Here is a 16923-nt window from a genome sequence, read left to right as displayed (position 1 = left end):
TGTCACGTATGGTGATCATCTTCCGGTACGAATCTAGGAGTACATCGTCTGATTCTGGTGGAGTTTACTAAATGTTGAGAATGTGAGGGGTTTTTATGTTTTTGAAACATGTACATCCACTTGAAAACAGGATTTTCTTGTTTGAAATGTTAAAGGTGGCACTATTCAAACTCAGAATTTTGCTCTCAAATAAAAAAACTTCTACTTGCTTACAAATACGCCACGCTCTGCCTTCAAACTGTGTTTGCGATGCTAAGTTTGTTCTTCTGGTATCGTTTCCTCCAAAGGTTGAACCTGCTCAAAACGGCTAAAGCCAGAGGATCAAGAAAACATTTTCAGAGAAGTTGAAACTATTTTAACAGGAAAGTTGAATCTTTTTTTGGTTTGAACTCTTCATGGCCAGCGAAGCCATCAAAGGGGGAGTCAATTAATTTTCCCATCCATTGTTGTTCTCACAACAGCAAATGTGACAATAATTCTTGAATAACAGGGTGTAAATAGCATATCATATTGATAGGTAAGAAAAGTAAGCCAGACATTGTATTTGAAGCATTATATCTAGACCGCCTCCCCCTGGAGTTAAGGTCTGTGTGGGTTATCTGTCTGAAAATGAATATCCTCCCCACTGCTGCCACGCTCAGTTTGAGTTCAGATAAATTCTTTCCCCGACAATCCCTGTCTCTGTTTGCGGGCCACTCAGGGAATTGTGTTTGTTTATAGCCAAGCCTTTTCCATCAGGGGTGCAGAAGACAATGTGGAGAGGGAAAAGGGAGCCAGGAGGGAGAGGGGTGCGGGGGGAGAGAAATCAGGATCTATTTGGAGAATGGAGAAAAAGAGAAATACTATTATGCAAATGGTTCAAGCCAGCACGGCTGGCGTCTGTGTGTGTGTGTGTGTGTGTGTGTGTGTGTGTGTGTGTGTGTGTGTGTGTGTGTGTGTGTTTCAGAGGGACGATTAGGGCTCATCTGTCACTGATGTGGATTTGTGCTCTGAAACTCCACCTTACCACATCTCAGGCAATCTGGTGTATAAAAGGCAAGAAACTCACTGAGAATTCAGCTGCTTTGCTAACGGAGCCTCAGAGTAAAAGTCACCCACATTTTTGAATTAAAGATTTGGTTTTAATACATACACGTTTTATTTTATGTAATCTTAGTTTGTGCTGTAGAAGCACAATCAGGGGAACTTGGGAAGAAAATCTAATCTGTCACTTTTTCTTTATATTAGGAGATCATTCAATTAAATGCAGCTTTATTTTCTGTCCTGTAATTAATTCAGTCAGACATTTATACCTCTACAGTGTATAAGCTGTCATCTTACAGAACTAAACTTACAAACCAAAACATGTAATTTTAAACCTAATAAATACTGCATTTCAAGGGTTAACAAATTTATGCATGGTTTTATTTCTAAATAAATCTTTTGTTGAGATTTAGATGGACAGACTGTTTACAGTTCTAACCAACCTATCCCAGAATCAAAAGACTAATAAAGGACATTTTATTTTATTGTGTCTACTTTGCACTTGAATGTCATATGAACATGCTGCGTTCATAAAAAAAAATGCTTCTGCTTCCCCTTCATCTGATATTTTTTGTATTAGTTTATAGGAGTACTTAGCTTACATTCAGGTACTACAGATATAACCAGCTGTCTCATATAAAATATTACTTATTCACTATATTTCCATTTCTGTTTGTTTCAGTTTCCAGAGAGAAACATTTCCAAATCTCTAGAAAATAAAAGGAGCATCAGTCTAATTCAAGCATACGGCATGGCATTTTAAGAATCATACTAAAGAATTTATTCCAAAAATGTCCTCTTTTAAAAATGCATAAACTAATTAGTTTATCATTAATCATTTCAAAAGAGTATAAAGTTTTAAACTAATTGCGTAACCTCATTTAAATTTAAAGAAATGTTTGACACGCGTACGCAGACCTTCAAACAAGCACCTTCAGTCTGATAGTTTTTACAGTCTTAGGAAACTTTTGTGGATAATTAAAGATTACTCATTTAAAGTCATGATGACTCCTAATGTCTGTAAAAGGTCTGATTTCTGAGGGCCATCATAGTTACTACATGTGGCATGAACAGACTGATTGCCTTCTGAGCAACAGCAAAGTTTTTGGGCGTGTCATAAAATTTGGCACTGCTACAAAATGCACCAAAGTGGAACTTAAATGTAGCAGAAATGAGCTGATAACAACACAGTTTCATCTCATTCTAAACTATGCAGAGGCTCTGTCTGGACTGATGAAAACCAACTTACCCAGACATGCAGAACAGGTGAAGCAGCACCAACAGCAGCTGATCGGACGTGGTCATATATTAATACAGCTAATAATAATTGATCAATTGGATCAGAAGTTCCGCAAAATGCACTTTATTTTTTCATGTTTATAGCAGTAAAAAACACTTTTTTAAATCACTATTTTTAGTGCGTTTTACTTTTTCATGGTACCATTCTATCCAGCATCCATTTCCAAACTTTGCAATTTTGACTATAAAGAATGAGCAAGAAAAAAGGGAGATTCTTACGTGTACATTTCCCTATAAAACTTCATATGTAATCACCTATAATTGTTGAACCAGGTCCACATTATCCTGCCATCCTCCCCTTCGTCCTGCCTGGTTGTCCAACTCCTCCCCATCAGAATTACCAACCCCCCCACCCCAAGTTCAGCCCCCTCCTCGGCCCCCGCAGCTGCGTCCCTTTTCCTTTGATGAGAGCTGATGGCGCTGTATGAGCGGTGGAATTGACAACATTTACGGGTGCGAATGAGAATGATCCATCTTGCTTAGCGGGCCTGTCACCCCACTGGCCAAACTTCATCATGACCAATTACCACAGCAGACCCTTTCTTCTCGGCTGGTGCTGCTGGCTGGCTCTACACATGGCTACATGGACACATTAGATGCTATTATAATGAGACCTAGCAGCCAGGATTTGGTTGTGTTGGTGCGTGGGGGGTACGCAGGGATAGCATCTTTGATTGGTTTAGGGAAAAAAACTGCAGGTCCTCTTTCTGACAGGGAAAAAAAAAAGGGGGGGGGAGGGGGTGAAGGGGCTTAAAAATGTGCCGGAAGTGTAAAAAGGACCAGAAAGAGAGAGGTGTGTAAGTGTACAGGGTAAGCTCTTATTTGGCAGGTCACAGTCCAGTGGTTGTGCTGTGTGTTGACGAGCACAGGGGTGTTTAAGAGGTCAGTGAGCACAAACAAACGCCTACACTTACACACAGATGCAGACGTATTAAAAGGGTCAGTGCGACACTCTCACCTTATCACCCCCCGCACCCTCCTTCCCTTCCCACCACCCCTCACAAACACACACACTCTCACACACACACACACACACACACACACACACACACACACACACACACACACACACACACACACGCACACGCACACACAGGAAAGAGGAATGGAAGACATTTGATGAGTCAAAGTAAAATATTTGATAAATAATTGTTAAGTATGTAACAAGTTTTGCTCCAAGCTTAACTCAGGGAACAGCACAAGCAGCGCTGACGTTTCTTATTGATGCGCTCTGTATTCTGATGTTGACATAAGAGGCAATCTAGTTGGTCAATAATTTTGGACAAAATGTGGGTTAACTTAAGAGTTATTCAGTGTTTTTTTTCTCAAAACTGGACTAGATTTGGGTGCTGGAATGATCCAAGGACAGTTTTGATGTATGATTTCTGAAACTTTGTGTTTTTTAGCCAATTACAACAGATAGTCAAATGGTGATCCAGCCATCACCTGGAAACAATATGGATATTACCAACATCCATATTTATTTATAGTGTGGTGACCTCATGCATGGAATCTACAAACAAAATATTGCTAAAAAGGATACATTCAATAATAACTTCATTTCCTATTATATTTTTTGCAGTTCTGAGTTAGATCTTGTCTCCCTCTAAAAGACCATATCATCTCATCAGACTACAGAGCATCAAATAAAAGCAAGCATCAAACATAATATTTTGCATAAATGTCGAGGCTGCCTTAGACTTTCTCTGTCATATACAGCAGTCATCTCTTATGCATGTATATTTAGTTACGTTTTTTTTTCAGAATCCAGTGATGAGATGTGAAATCTCAGCAAGTACGCAGATGCAAATACGAGCAAAAAGTGCTCATCAATCTTGTGTTTTTGTGTTAGGTTTTGAAATAAAAGGGATTCTGAATCAATAGGACATGTTTTCTCCTCTTATTGGAGGTTTTCAATTAAACAATAACCCAACAGCTTTGTCATTAATTATTCACATACCTGAAAATGAAGATATTCTCCACCACATTTTGTGATTTAGAGCCTCTAAACTTTTCCAAGTATCTAAGGTGTAACTCTGAAACCATTCAAATACCTTGTGGAAAGTAATAAAAATCTAAGCCTAAATAAGGTGTCATGGATTTGGGTCCCTGTTTCACTCACTGATTCAATTCTGTAACGCAGCTTGACTTTCTTTGCAGTACCGCAGCAACATAAAGCTTCACATACTGCCTCAGACTTCACGGCATATCTCACATTCAGATCCACGGTGATGGATTCCAAAATGAGAAAAGATGGGAAAATGACCATAAACCCAATTTTTCACAGTTTGTTCGATTGATAAATGAGGACCACTGCCTTCTCCTTTTTATGTGAACATGGACAATTCTATAACAAAATATACTCAAGAGAGTCAGATGTTCGTGCACTCACACCTAAACCCACTAGGAGACCGGTCATCAGCCCGCCAGGAATGTTCCTGTCCAGACAGTCTCTGGTGTTTAATCTATATATTCTCGGCCATCAGTGTCGCCATCATCTCTCTAAATTACCAGAACCACCCACATATACTCACGCACAATGACAGACCTCTCAGAGAGACGAGGATGGATGGGTCATGGCTGAAAGCCGGTGTCAAACACAGGTGAGTGGACAGGCTGCAGTCTGGCTTTTGGGAAGAGCTGGCATGCTGGTTTCTCTGGAAAAAGACAAGTTTGTCACCTGATTATATAGTTATAATAATCCGTCATAAAAAATTTGACATAAAATTTTGCACAAAGTTTATATTTGTTGCGGTATGCTATGAAATTTACAGCTAAATTTTTGGCTACAACCATAAAGGTCTTTAATTTTCTGTTATAAATCAACACAATGTAGTGCTAAATCTCGGGTGCCCGATTCCAGCCCCGACCTGCAACTTCTAGATGCACTCCTGCTCCTACACACCTGAATTAAATGAACCACTCATTACCGAGCCTCTGCAGAGCTGAATGTCTCGTCGCTGATGAGAGAATTAAGCTAAAATGTCATTTGATAAGTTGATAAACAGTTTCAAAATTGTATTTAAATAAAAATGTGCATAATATGTCATCTTGATCCTCTTAATAGACTTTGGTGAAATCAGTTTGCCTTTAGGAGTCAATTTATTAATAGATAAAATCTAGCTGTGCCAAAACTCCTGTAGTAACTCTACAGGAAATTTATCTCTTGCAGAAAAGCAGATGTTACATGGGAGAATTGTTTGACAGAACGAATCACTGGTTGTTAACTCTACATATTTGGTTATTAAAGAAGAGTTGGCAGAAAAATACAAGAAGTCCACTTTTATCTTTCCACAAGTCAAGTAGAGGACACAGAGGAAAAAGGTGAAATGATGCATTATAGTTATATCCTGCAGATATGATGAGGCAGCATTGTACTTTGTTTATGCTTGTAAACAAAGCACAATGCTTTGTTTACAAGCATTGTCAACAAAGCATTGTTGACAATGCTTTTTAAACAATGCATTGTTTACAAAGCATTGTAAACAATATTCAAATATATATATATTCAAATATGTATATTTGAATATATATATTCAAATATACATATTTGAATATATTTCAAATATATATATTTGAATATATTTCAAATATATTTGAATATATTTCAATACATTTGAAATATATATTTCAAATATATTGAAATATATTCTTCAATATATTTGTGAAGAAAATATATTAGAGGTTTTAAAAAACTGAAACTGCAGAAGAACTTCACTTTCCAGCAGAAAATTGACCCCAAACACACAGCTAGAATTAGAAGGTAATGGTTTAGATCAAACAATATTAGAATGGCCCAGTCAAAGTCAAACTTCCATCCCACTGAGAACCTGTAATAAGAGTTCAAACTTGAATTCAGATGCAGATTTATTAGTAAGAAATCTTGAAAACTCCTCTTCTTCTTACTTGAGCATGACAATCAATCACCACTTTTTCGTGAACTATTACATAAATAATAATAAAATACACTGAAGTTGGTAATTATAACGTGACAAAACATGAAAAAGCTCAAGAAGCATAAACAGATTTATTAACATAGCAATGATATAATTGGCATTTAGAATTAGAAGCTTTAGACCTTTTTCACCTATTTCTGAAAATAATTTAGAGTTTCGTGCTGGAAATATTTCCACTGCTACATCAAGCACATATTTTTTTTTGTCACTTAAACCTTTTCCTCCTTGTGTGGTTTTGGGTTTTGTTTCTTTCTGTAATGTTCAGAGCATTGGGTGTGTGTGTGTGTGTATATTGAGAAGATCACCATTCTTAGGTTGGTATCTGGGGAGACAAGAGGCTTTGTCTTATAGCCACAGTCTGTGTGTGTGTGTGTGTGTGGGTAAATATATGTTTGTTGTGTATGTACCGTGTGAGCGCTGGGATGAGAGGGATGAAGAGAAAGTGCGAGCTGATCCTGCGGTTACAGACTGTTGGACTTGGTTGTACAGTAAATCCCTGCCTTTGTAAACAGATCAATAAACTCTCAGCTGTAGGTGTGTTTCTGTACATCAGTGTGTGTGCGTGTGTGTGCTCAAAGGAAAAGCTGCTTTGCTCATCGCTGTGAGGAAGGTGCAACATGCAGGATATACTGTGGACATAATAAACAGATTGCTCACAGCTGTACTCCACACGGGGCACAATCGTGCCTTGATATTATTTTCAACACAGAGTATCATGATTTGGATTTGCTGTCTAATAAATCTATTTTTCCTTTTCCTTTCTGCTTCCTTCCAGACATCGGACTACTCGGCCATGGCCTCTCTAGCAGGCGGACTGGACGAGATGAAGAACAGTTTGGCCAATCCGGGCACAGGGACGGAGTTAGGATCCAACGTCTCCGGCCCACAATCCTACCCGCTAGTCCCAGGTGGAAAAAAACAAAAACGTTTAAATTCCTTCAGTGTTCATAACTCAAACTCTTTTATCTGAAACAGAAACTACACATTTCCATAGATTTAACAACTGCACACATAAAGAAGAAGGTAAAGTAAGTCTAACTCTGAAGTTTATTACAGAGCGCAGAGAAAAAATCCCATGAAACACTCAGTTAATCAACTCATTTACAAGACAAACAGTTCTCATAAACTACATGATGCTCACTGACAGACTGTAACAAGAGCTTTTTTTGTATTTACTAAAAAATAGCTAAAGGTTATCAAGTATCTACTTAATTAACAAACATCAAAACGGAAAACTGTTTAAAGTTGAGGCTTTGAAGAAATTCAAAGTTTCAGAAGCCAATGGACATCCGACGAAGTGAAGGATTAGAACGGTAAATAAAGATTGTGTCATGTGTCAGATAAACCTGCTAATTGTCATGTATCAACCTGCTTTAGTTGATACATGATACATGAATTTAGTTCCTCTCTAAGCTGAAGGGTTTGTCACTAAAATAGCCTCTACTGGTAACGGCTTGTTCGGACGTCCAGAAGCTCCTCAAAGTGGATTCAGATCCAGCGACATCCACTCTTTGCAGAAACCTTGCATAAAATTAGGAAAAACTGACTGTGTAGGGATACTTTACTATAAGGAGTAAACACAGCTAAGAGCACTTAATTTAAACTCGAGAAACTAAAAACTAATTGGTAAAATAAAAATTGGTTTCTGAATCTACTGAGAATATTTTAAAAATAAATCCTTTTAATGTTATTTGCTTATCAATAAGTTTTTTTTAAAAGCAGTTTTTATTCTTGACTTTCACAAGAACGTTCCTCTCATTCTCCAAACTAAGATCATGTCCCTTTCCTACTGCATGTGAAACACTGAATAAATTATTTCTTCTAAAGGAAGTGGTGCTTAACCAACCTCTGGCTGCACATTAATCCAATTCACAGGACAAACCAAAAACTTACCTTAAATCTTTGAAATAGAGGAAAGGGATAATTATAAACAAAAACACACTGGAGCTAATGCCATTCTTCTTAGCAGTAGTTTAAACTGCATAATCTAAGTGCTCAGAGCACTGCTTAAAGAGCTCAGTGCTTTGAATGTCAATTAAGTGGAGGAAAGGGATTTAAGGAAAGGTGGAGGAAAAGTGAACACCTCGCTCTCTGCTCCTTCTCCATTTAGGGGCACAGGGAGAGGCGCGATTAATTAAGAGCAGACCAGGGAGCACTTGGACAAGCCTTTAACACTCCCATCTGTAATGAAGGGAATCATTGATCTGGGAATTTGGGATATCTGGGAATAGGTTCTTTCTTTTACTCCCTCTCTCTCTCAAACCACAGAGGGATATTACCTGCACACACCAGAGCAGGGGGAAAAAGACAGAGTGTGAGAAAAAGAGAGAGAGATGAAAAATTTCCATTTCTGCTTATGCATGCAAACACACACGTTCACATTCACATGCGCACACACCTTCTGAATATTATGCATGCATTTCCTCGGCTGTCTTTTCCCTCAGAACAGAGCTCCCTCTAGGGGACCAGACGTCCGTGTGTTTGACGCAGTGTTTTTTTGCATCCTTGAAGCGTTGATACTCTGGACACATGCTGGAAAGCAGCATCTACATGCTCGACCCTTCTTCGCGATCCCGCACGCCCCTTTCCTTTACTCCGAACGTCCGCCAGTACACCAGGGTGGGAAGACGCAAAGGAGGGACACTGTGCATGTCGTTGATCCCCCTGGGCTTGACAGGGTTGTTCTGATGGCTCTTTGATGCGGCGAATGAGACAGGCAGACCAGTAGGACAGAAAACGCGTGCTCATCTGTAGCTGCAAGTGAGCGCGGAGGAGACTTGTACTTGTTTGTTGACCTCTAAAGAAAAGCTGTGGAGAACAGATACATCAATACAACTGCCATACATATGCACAAAAACAGTGCATGAGAACGTGCACACACCCACACACACACACGCACGCAAACACACATCTCTGAGGATCTGGCCCTGTCTGCCCCCTCTAACTTGGCTGTAGAGAGTCCATCTCTCCCCGCTCCCACCCTCTTCTCCCTCTCCTCCGTGCCCTGTGCACTGACCCTGAGCGGATGAGCAGCCCGTCTGCGCTAATGCCTCGCTGTCGCGTCAAACACCAAGAAAAACTTTACTACACGAGACAGGAGAGAGGAGGCTTAGAGGGACAGAGGGAGGCTGAAAAAGGGAGAAAATCAAAGAGGGAGGGGAAATTGCATTCAGAGAAGGAGCTGAGGAGGCTAACGTAAGTGGACAAAAATTTGGAAGAAAGAGAATTGGATTATTTATATCTCATGATCGTTCTTTTCATTGTGAGAAAATGATCATGCATGATAAACCATCACTTAAGACAGGAGGCAAGATTAGGTGAGTGCCTCGTTTTGAGTGTCCAACAAGTATTGGTTAGCGTTACTTAGCTATCGGAAAAAAGAAAACACATCCATGATATTCCCATTTCCTTTACTAATAAGAACCCAAGTGTGGTGTGAATTCATGTGCAGCCATCCTGAGTCAGAATCAGAATCAGCTTTTGCTGCAATTTGGCAGCAGGTCTTTTGAATTTTGCGTGTACATGGTTTGAAGGTTTAGACGCAGGATTGCTTAAAAATGTAGATCTAGATTTGACTGAGACATTTCAACACATGAACATGTGTTTCCTTTAAATGAAGCTGTGGCCCAGAAGCTATCTGCAACCTCCAACAGGTTTCTTCTGGTTGTGTTTAGCTCCATCCATCCTATCATCAGCTCTAACCAGCTTTCCTGTGTCTGCTGAGAAAAATTATTTGGAAGAAAGAAAATTCTTCCAAATTCTCTTTCTTCAGAGTAAGAAAGATGTTCAGAGTAGCACTTTATACACAGATCAAAGAGATGTATGTCTTGGTCACTGCTGACCAGAGCATCTTCTTGTGCATGTCCACTGTGTCCACCTCCATTGCTTGTAACAAACTGAAAAAGGGTTTTCTGGTTTCTCGGTTTCAACGTCTGTTTTTCTTGCCTCTCAAGTGCTTTCGACAAGTGCTACAGATAGATTTTACCACCTGAACTGTGGATCTCTGCAGCTCTTTCAGAGTTAATATGAATCTCTTGGCAAATTTGATGATTAATGTTTTTTGATGGGATGTTCAAAGCTTGTTACCTAAAATAGCCTGAATTATTTCTTCGCTTTTCCAAGTTAACTTTTTAAAAAGTTTTGAACACACATGCATCATTCTCCTTCCAGCTCTGTTATGTCTCAAGTCATCATCTTCTTTGTCTTTCACACAAAATCTCCCAAAGAAAACACTAAAGATTGAGGTTGTGAATAGTGTCGATGATGTTTCCTGTAAACCACTAATTGTAATAGCTTTTTTTCATACCATTCTTCATGAAATATTTCACAGCCGTTTTTTCTTATTTCTCTCTTCTGCCCTCCTCCTGCTTCCTCTCAGTTAGTGCTGGTTAAGTGGAGGGAAAGTGAATGGGATTGATGGTGTTAGTATCTGAGCTGCTTGTGATGATGATAAATGTGTGTGTGCAGACAGCAGGAGGAGGGTGCTGGTGTGTGTGTGTGTGTATGTGATGATGATAAATGGAGGGTGCCCTCTCCTCACACTCCCAATGTCTACGGCACGCAAACATAGAGAAATGATTTGGGGCGACACACTGTCATGTAGTCTAATGCAGTTATATATCCCATCCACCTACTGACAGAAGGAGGAGGCGGTGGAGGAAACAATAGAATAGAGAGTCACTAAATTAATAGATGCCAGAGGATGGGAAACAAGGAAGGAAGAAGCAAACGGAAGAGACACATCTTGAATGAGCCGCTGAAAGAGCAACATTCCAATGCTACTACAGATATTTCTGGGTGTTGTGAGTTTTAGACCAATAGAAATTTGTAGATCTCTGCACACAATTAACTGCTAGAGAGATAAGAATGATGACGACAGCATATTGGTGACTGTAATGACACAGAGAGGAGTAAGATACTGATAAGAGGATATTTTTTCTGTGTCTTAACAGGTCGAGATCTGGCCAGCACAACTCTGCCGGGCTACCCTCCTCATGTGCCCCCAACTGGACAGGGCAGCTACTCCACTCCCTCTCTCACTGGCATGGTACCTGGTGGGTATGCACACAAACATGCAAAAAAATATAACTTGTTTTACCTAGAATCCACAAATATTCACCCCAAAAGTTACCACATGGCAAAAAAAGGTCAGGGAAATAAAATGTCCATTTACTGAGGAGCATCTACAGGTCAGAGGTGATGACAGGGTAAGAGAATCTAACAGGATGACACTGAATAACAAACACTGCAACAGTACTGGTTTGCTTTCTGGATTGGGGCCAAAGATTACCAAGGCACTGACAAAACCCTAAACTTGCCAAAGGTCAAACCTTAAGTCAATGTTTTACCATAAACATCCATCTATCCTCTATATCCACTTACGTGGGGTCAGGCACATATCCTGTTGCAGTCGATGAGGCTACCAAGAAGCACTTTACACCTTCAATGGGTCACCTGCCCACCCATGAGTGCACACACTGACAACAAGGACAATTTAGAATGACGAGTCGACCGAATGCTGAGGACAGAGGACCAGGACTTAAATCTGCAGGAACATTTGCAGAGAAAGCTTCCATGTAAGTTAACTTAAGGCACAGATACTGCTGTGGAAAAAAAACGAATTATTATCTCAAAAACTAACAAAACATACACAGATTAGCGATGGACTTACTCTGGAGTCCCTATTAAGAAGAGCTCCATCTATTAAACAATAACTAACAGCATCTGGCATGGTGGATTTTGAGGTGGGACCTTGTTGTGACTGGTGTTCAGTCTGGAGGCCGGCTGAATTTTTCAGACATTGCTTTTGAGCCGTAGCACGCTTTCACACCACGGCTGCACAGTCGTCTTGAAATGGACCTGATTTTATTTCTTTGGATGGTCCACAACATTTAGGGAGCTTAAGGGACAGCTGGTGCAGACCAAACAAATGCACTCTGGACTCTGAGAAATAATCAGTTTTCTTGAATCTTGCTGCCATTTGCTTATTGTTATTAAGCAAACAGCCAGTCCAGCAAGAGTGTGATCTGAATACTTCTCTTTTCATCTACGTGGCTACTTCAAGATGTCAAATTCTCCCTTTCCCAGCAGTCTTTTTCTGTACATAGAGAACCATTCTGGATAGTTTGCTGCCTTGCATGTTGCTCATACTGGGAAGTTTCTTCTAAACAAATGTGCAATATTTTTCGACATTCCCTGCCACGTTTAACTGAGTCTGTCGGATTATCCCGGTGTGAAAACATTCGGTTTTTGCAGGGTTTGCAGTTCTCCTTTTGCAGAACGAGTTTCTACTGTACAGGAAGTACTGGTGTCATGTTGGGGATGTTCTTAGTCCAAAAGCATGACGCTATAACAAGCCGCTATGTGATCCTTTACCTGGTTGTATGAAAGGCATGTTATATGTTTTAAGTTCCCAACAAAAACAAACTCAAATATTGAATCTGACTTCCTTTAAAGTGATCCATAAACATAAGTTGAGTTTCTACAGTGTATGCATTGTGTAGGTTGTGTGTGTGTGTGCGCGTGTGTGTGTGTGCGTGTGTGTGTGTGTGTTGGAAGAGCATACATGGCAGTGCCACTTCCTCTTCCTTTTCTGTCTGCCGTGGCTGACAGTGGTCCCGGAGGGTGGCATTTGTGTTCGTATACCTGTGTAAACTGTGTGTTGGAGGCTCTATATGTGTGTGTTTTTCTCTGTGTATCATTAGAAAGCAGCCACAGTAGCACAGCTGTCCCTCCTCAACATTAGTAATTTGTTTTTAATGAGAATCACCAGTGACCCACGACTAATTCATTCATTCCCTTCCACTCCGCCTTCCACTGCACTTTTGTGTTTCAATCCTGGAACGCTGTTCTTCTTCTCTCTTTTCTTGACACTCACACCAACAGCGGTGGTCGTGTTAAAGATACTGCTGTGTAAATATGGAAACACAAGGCCCAAAACAATGTTGTTTGCATGCTGTTGTCTCTGTGTATTCCCAGTCATTCACACACACACACACACACACACACACACACACACACACACACACACACACACACACACACACCCCCACACACACACACACGCACATGTCCATGAATTGATGTACACACTGAGTCTCAGTGGACATGTAGGAACAGCACGTCTAAAGATGGGTAACCCTGTCGCCCTGTCCCACTGTGCTGTCCTCGGCTTTGACAGGATATTTGAGTGTGTGTTTGGGCTGGTGCGTGCCGTTGTTTGTGTGTTTGTTTTTGACAGTGTCTGTGTGTGCGACCTTGACACCGAGCTACACCAGGGAGACCCCTGAGCTTTCTTCCCTACTCCTCTCTACCCTCCGTCTCGCGTCTGCTAAACAACCTGACACATCGCCGTCACCGCGGCGATGACAAGGGAGAGGATGTTCGCGCCCGGGGGTGCCATGGAGACCACATCCTGAGACCCCCACCTGACAGACGCAACTAAATGTACACTCGCAAAAAGGAAAACGTGCGCGCACAAAAACACACAGCTAACGTCGCCACTGAAGTTTCTCTTCAGTGAATTTTTTAAAGCCGACTCCATGAGCTGGCTAGAAGTGTTGAAAGAGATAATCTAGAAACTTTGACTTGCCAGCTTTGCTTTATCTCAGCACTCCTCTGCCAAATTATCCTCCTTTTTGTTCACTCTGTCTAATATCATACCTTCATTAAGCAAGCAACTCTCTTCTGCTGTTCCCCTTCCCACTCCGTCTCTCTGTCTCCTTCTCTCTGCAGCAGGGGTGCTGACACTCGGAGGGGGTGTAGGAAAGCACTGAGGCAGAACCGACAGAACGAGAGGCAGGGAAGAGGAATGGGTTGGAGGGGGTGAGAGGGAGGCAGAACGGAGGGAGGGGGCATCAGGGTCTGTGACTGTCAGCTATGGGAGAGGGATCCCCTGGGAGGAGGGATGGTTCAGGAGGAAAAAAAATAAAAGAAAGAGCAAAAGACTGAGAAAAGGAGAGTAAGTCAGCAGAGAAATGGGGGAAAGAAGTAGAGGAGAATGTTGTTTTGATGTGAAGGGTGACGGGTGGTCTGTACTCAGGCGATCCAGAGGAGAAAGGAGAAAAATAAAGATAAAAGATTGGAGGGAGGCGAGGGAGGAGAAGACATGAGGAAGAGTAGACCCCAGACAGTGAGTAGTAAATGAGGGAGAAAAGCTAACCTATCATCCACTGGGTGGAAGGACCGCTGCAGTCCGACTGAGCTCTCCAACTCGGACACATTCAACTAGTCTGAGTGTGTTGGAAACACGGGATAGAAGTTAATGTTCAGTAGTTTAAACTAAATTGGTTAAACTAACAAACTAATAAAACTAAATACCTTAAACTACATGATGTATTAATCTAGACTAAAACAGGCTAAACCAGTATAAGATAAAATAATTAAACCAAGCTAAGTTAAAGACGTGGAACACCGTAGTTATTGTGTTCAGTTCCTCATTGTTTCTCAACATACCATGTTTTGTGCTTTTTTCCAGGGGGAGATTTTTCTGGAAGTCCATATTCCCACCCACAGTATTCCACGTACAATGAATCATGGAGATTTCCAAACCCTAGCCTATTAGGTTGGTATATCACAAATATTTATATGCAAATATGAATAAATGTGCTACTGAATGTCATTTAATTTTGCCAAAACCCTTGTTCCGATGGCTATATAGCTTCCCTTTACTCTTACACTGAAGTGGATTGTAAAAATCTTTCGCAATATTCTCCATATAAAAGGATGAAGAGAAGAGAAGTGAGGAATTGGGGACAGCAGGTTAAGGAAAGTGGGTTTTATGATAGAATTGTAAACTGAATTTGTAATCAAAAAAAGCTGCCAAGAGGCCGCTGGTGATTCAGAAGTATCTGTAGAGATCTGGTCTCAGGTGGTGAAATCTGTAAACAATTGTCAAAAGAAATCCTGAAGAAGTCCCCTTTGCATTTTCCAACAAGTCATGCAGGTGACACAGCAAACATATGGAAGAAGTTGATCTGCTTGGATGAGACCAAACTAGAGCAATGTGTGGTAGAAAACTTAAAATACACATCAGCCTGAGCAAACCGTAGACACGGTTAAGACATGCAGAGTCCTTCGCACCTTCTCCTTTCCTCTCATCAATTTTCCTGCTTCCCTCCATCCCTCTGCAGTGTTTCAGCAGGACTATGGGTCTCTCCTGGGGACGGAGATCGGCTGCTCGTCCAGTCTCTTCACCAGTCAGGCAGGACAAATGCAAGGTAGGTGGAAAGAGAGGGAGTAAAAGAGAAAAGTTACTTCGCAAGCAAACAGGCGATGAGAAGCAAATTCAGTGGAGTAAACCAATAGAAGAATGTGTGGAGAACGAGAGATTCAGGTTTGGAGACGCCAAAGCTGGAGAAAAAGAACGAAATGCCAAATGAGAAAATCTCCTGTTTTAAAAGTAAAACCAGGGGGGAGGGTTTCTAAAATCTAGAGTGGGACTAAAGAGTTTGTCAGTTCGACTTAATGCCTCACTTCCCCAAAGACGCTCCCGAGATTACCTGTGGACAGACACAACCTGTCGGCGTTCAGCTGCTCTGATTGATGGAAGGGACAGAGACAGGTGTGTGTATTAAGGTGAGAGGGAGAGGGTTTCTGTGTGTGCTCTTGGGGTTATGGTATTGAATTGACCTCCTCCCTGGAGAGAGAATAGACTCAAGGGATCAGTGGTGGTAGAGCTGTACTTGGCGTGTCAACTTGGACTGTCACTTGGACGGTGAGAGGAGTATCTCTGTGAGGGCGGGGAGCCGCCGAGAGAGAAAGAAAGTCAAGCTCAATCTATTGGTTGTACGTGAAAGAGAGACTATTTTTTCTGCCATTAGCCTCATCAGCTCATGTCATCTCTTGCCTGCCTTTCACTGCTCCGCTCCACGCTGAAATATAATCTTAGCAGAAAATTGAAGCCGCTCATTTCACATTTACACTGCATTTAAAAAGAGAATTCAGATTTATTACAGAGCGAGTCATATTTTTGTCATTTTAACCATCATTCCTATCTGTAATAGAAATGACTCTGTCCAACATAATTACTGAGATTCATGAGCATGATGACATTGTGAGCAAAGTGCAGGGTGGGGGGCAGAAATGAGCTGGAGTCGGTGAAAAAAGGTTTAAGGTATTACAATATCTGTTTTCTTGTAAAATTCTTGATTTATGACTGTAATTTAAATCAGAATTATTGTAACTAACATCATAAAAGCATAAAACAATCCCAGTATCTGCACTTAGTTTGGAGACATGCAGCAGGCCTTCATTTCCTGTTTTGATGCAGTGGATGTTAATAAAGCTCCTTTGTTTCTCTGCAGTCACTGTCATTTAAGGAGGTAATGGTTCAGCATTAGCCACTTTTGAAATAAAGATGAGTACAGCTAAAAGTAAATTAATCTTTCTGAAGAATTAGAAGAATTTATTCTGAATACATTCATTAAGTTGGAGAAAAAAATCCCACTTGAAGAGAAATTATTTGAAAAAATTAAATGAAATAGTACATCTCTTCTAGTAGTCAGTAGATGTCACTATATCACACAAACTGATTACTAATAGATGAGAAAAAAACATAAATTATAAAAATAAATTACTCTTTTGATTTTTGATCAGTATAAATTCATAGTAAAAAAGTGAGTGCACCCCATTTAAATTATATTAT

General features: G+C 40.6%; 1 protein-coding gene across 3 annotated transcripts in view; it reads left to right on the top strand.

The window, feature by feature from the left end:
• Window positions 1-16923, top strand: part of pax5 (paired box 5) — a 59393-nt gene that overhangs the window by 35527 nt on the left and 6943 nt on the right. For all 3 annotated transcript variants that reach the window (XM_008412441.2, XM_008412420.2, XM_008412431.2), the window contains exons 7-10: window positions 7054-7186; window positions 11231-11332; window positions 14755-14841; window positions 15410-15496. In XM_008412441.2, coding sequence (XP_008410663.1) covers window positions 7054-7186; window positions 11231-11332; window positions 14755-14841; window positions 15410-15496 — 409 coding nt within the window. The remainder of the gene's footprint in view (window positions 1-7053; window positions 7187-11230; window positions 11333-14754; window positions 14842-15409; window positions 15497-16923) is intronic.

The sequence above is a fragment of the Poecilia reticulata genome, linkage group LG1, assembly GCF_000633615.1.
Source record: "Poecilia reticulata strain Guanapo linkage group LG1, Guppy_female_1.0+MT, whole genome shotgun sequence".
In the NCBI taxonomy this organism is placed as follows: domain Eukaryota; kingdom Metazoa; phylum Chordata; class Actinopteri; order Cyprinodontiformes; family Poeciliidae; genus Poecilia; species Poecilia reticulata.
Note: the sequence above shows the minus strand (reverse complement) of the source record. Positions and strands in the feature narration are given on the sequence as shown.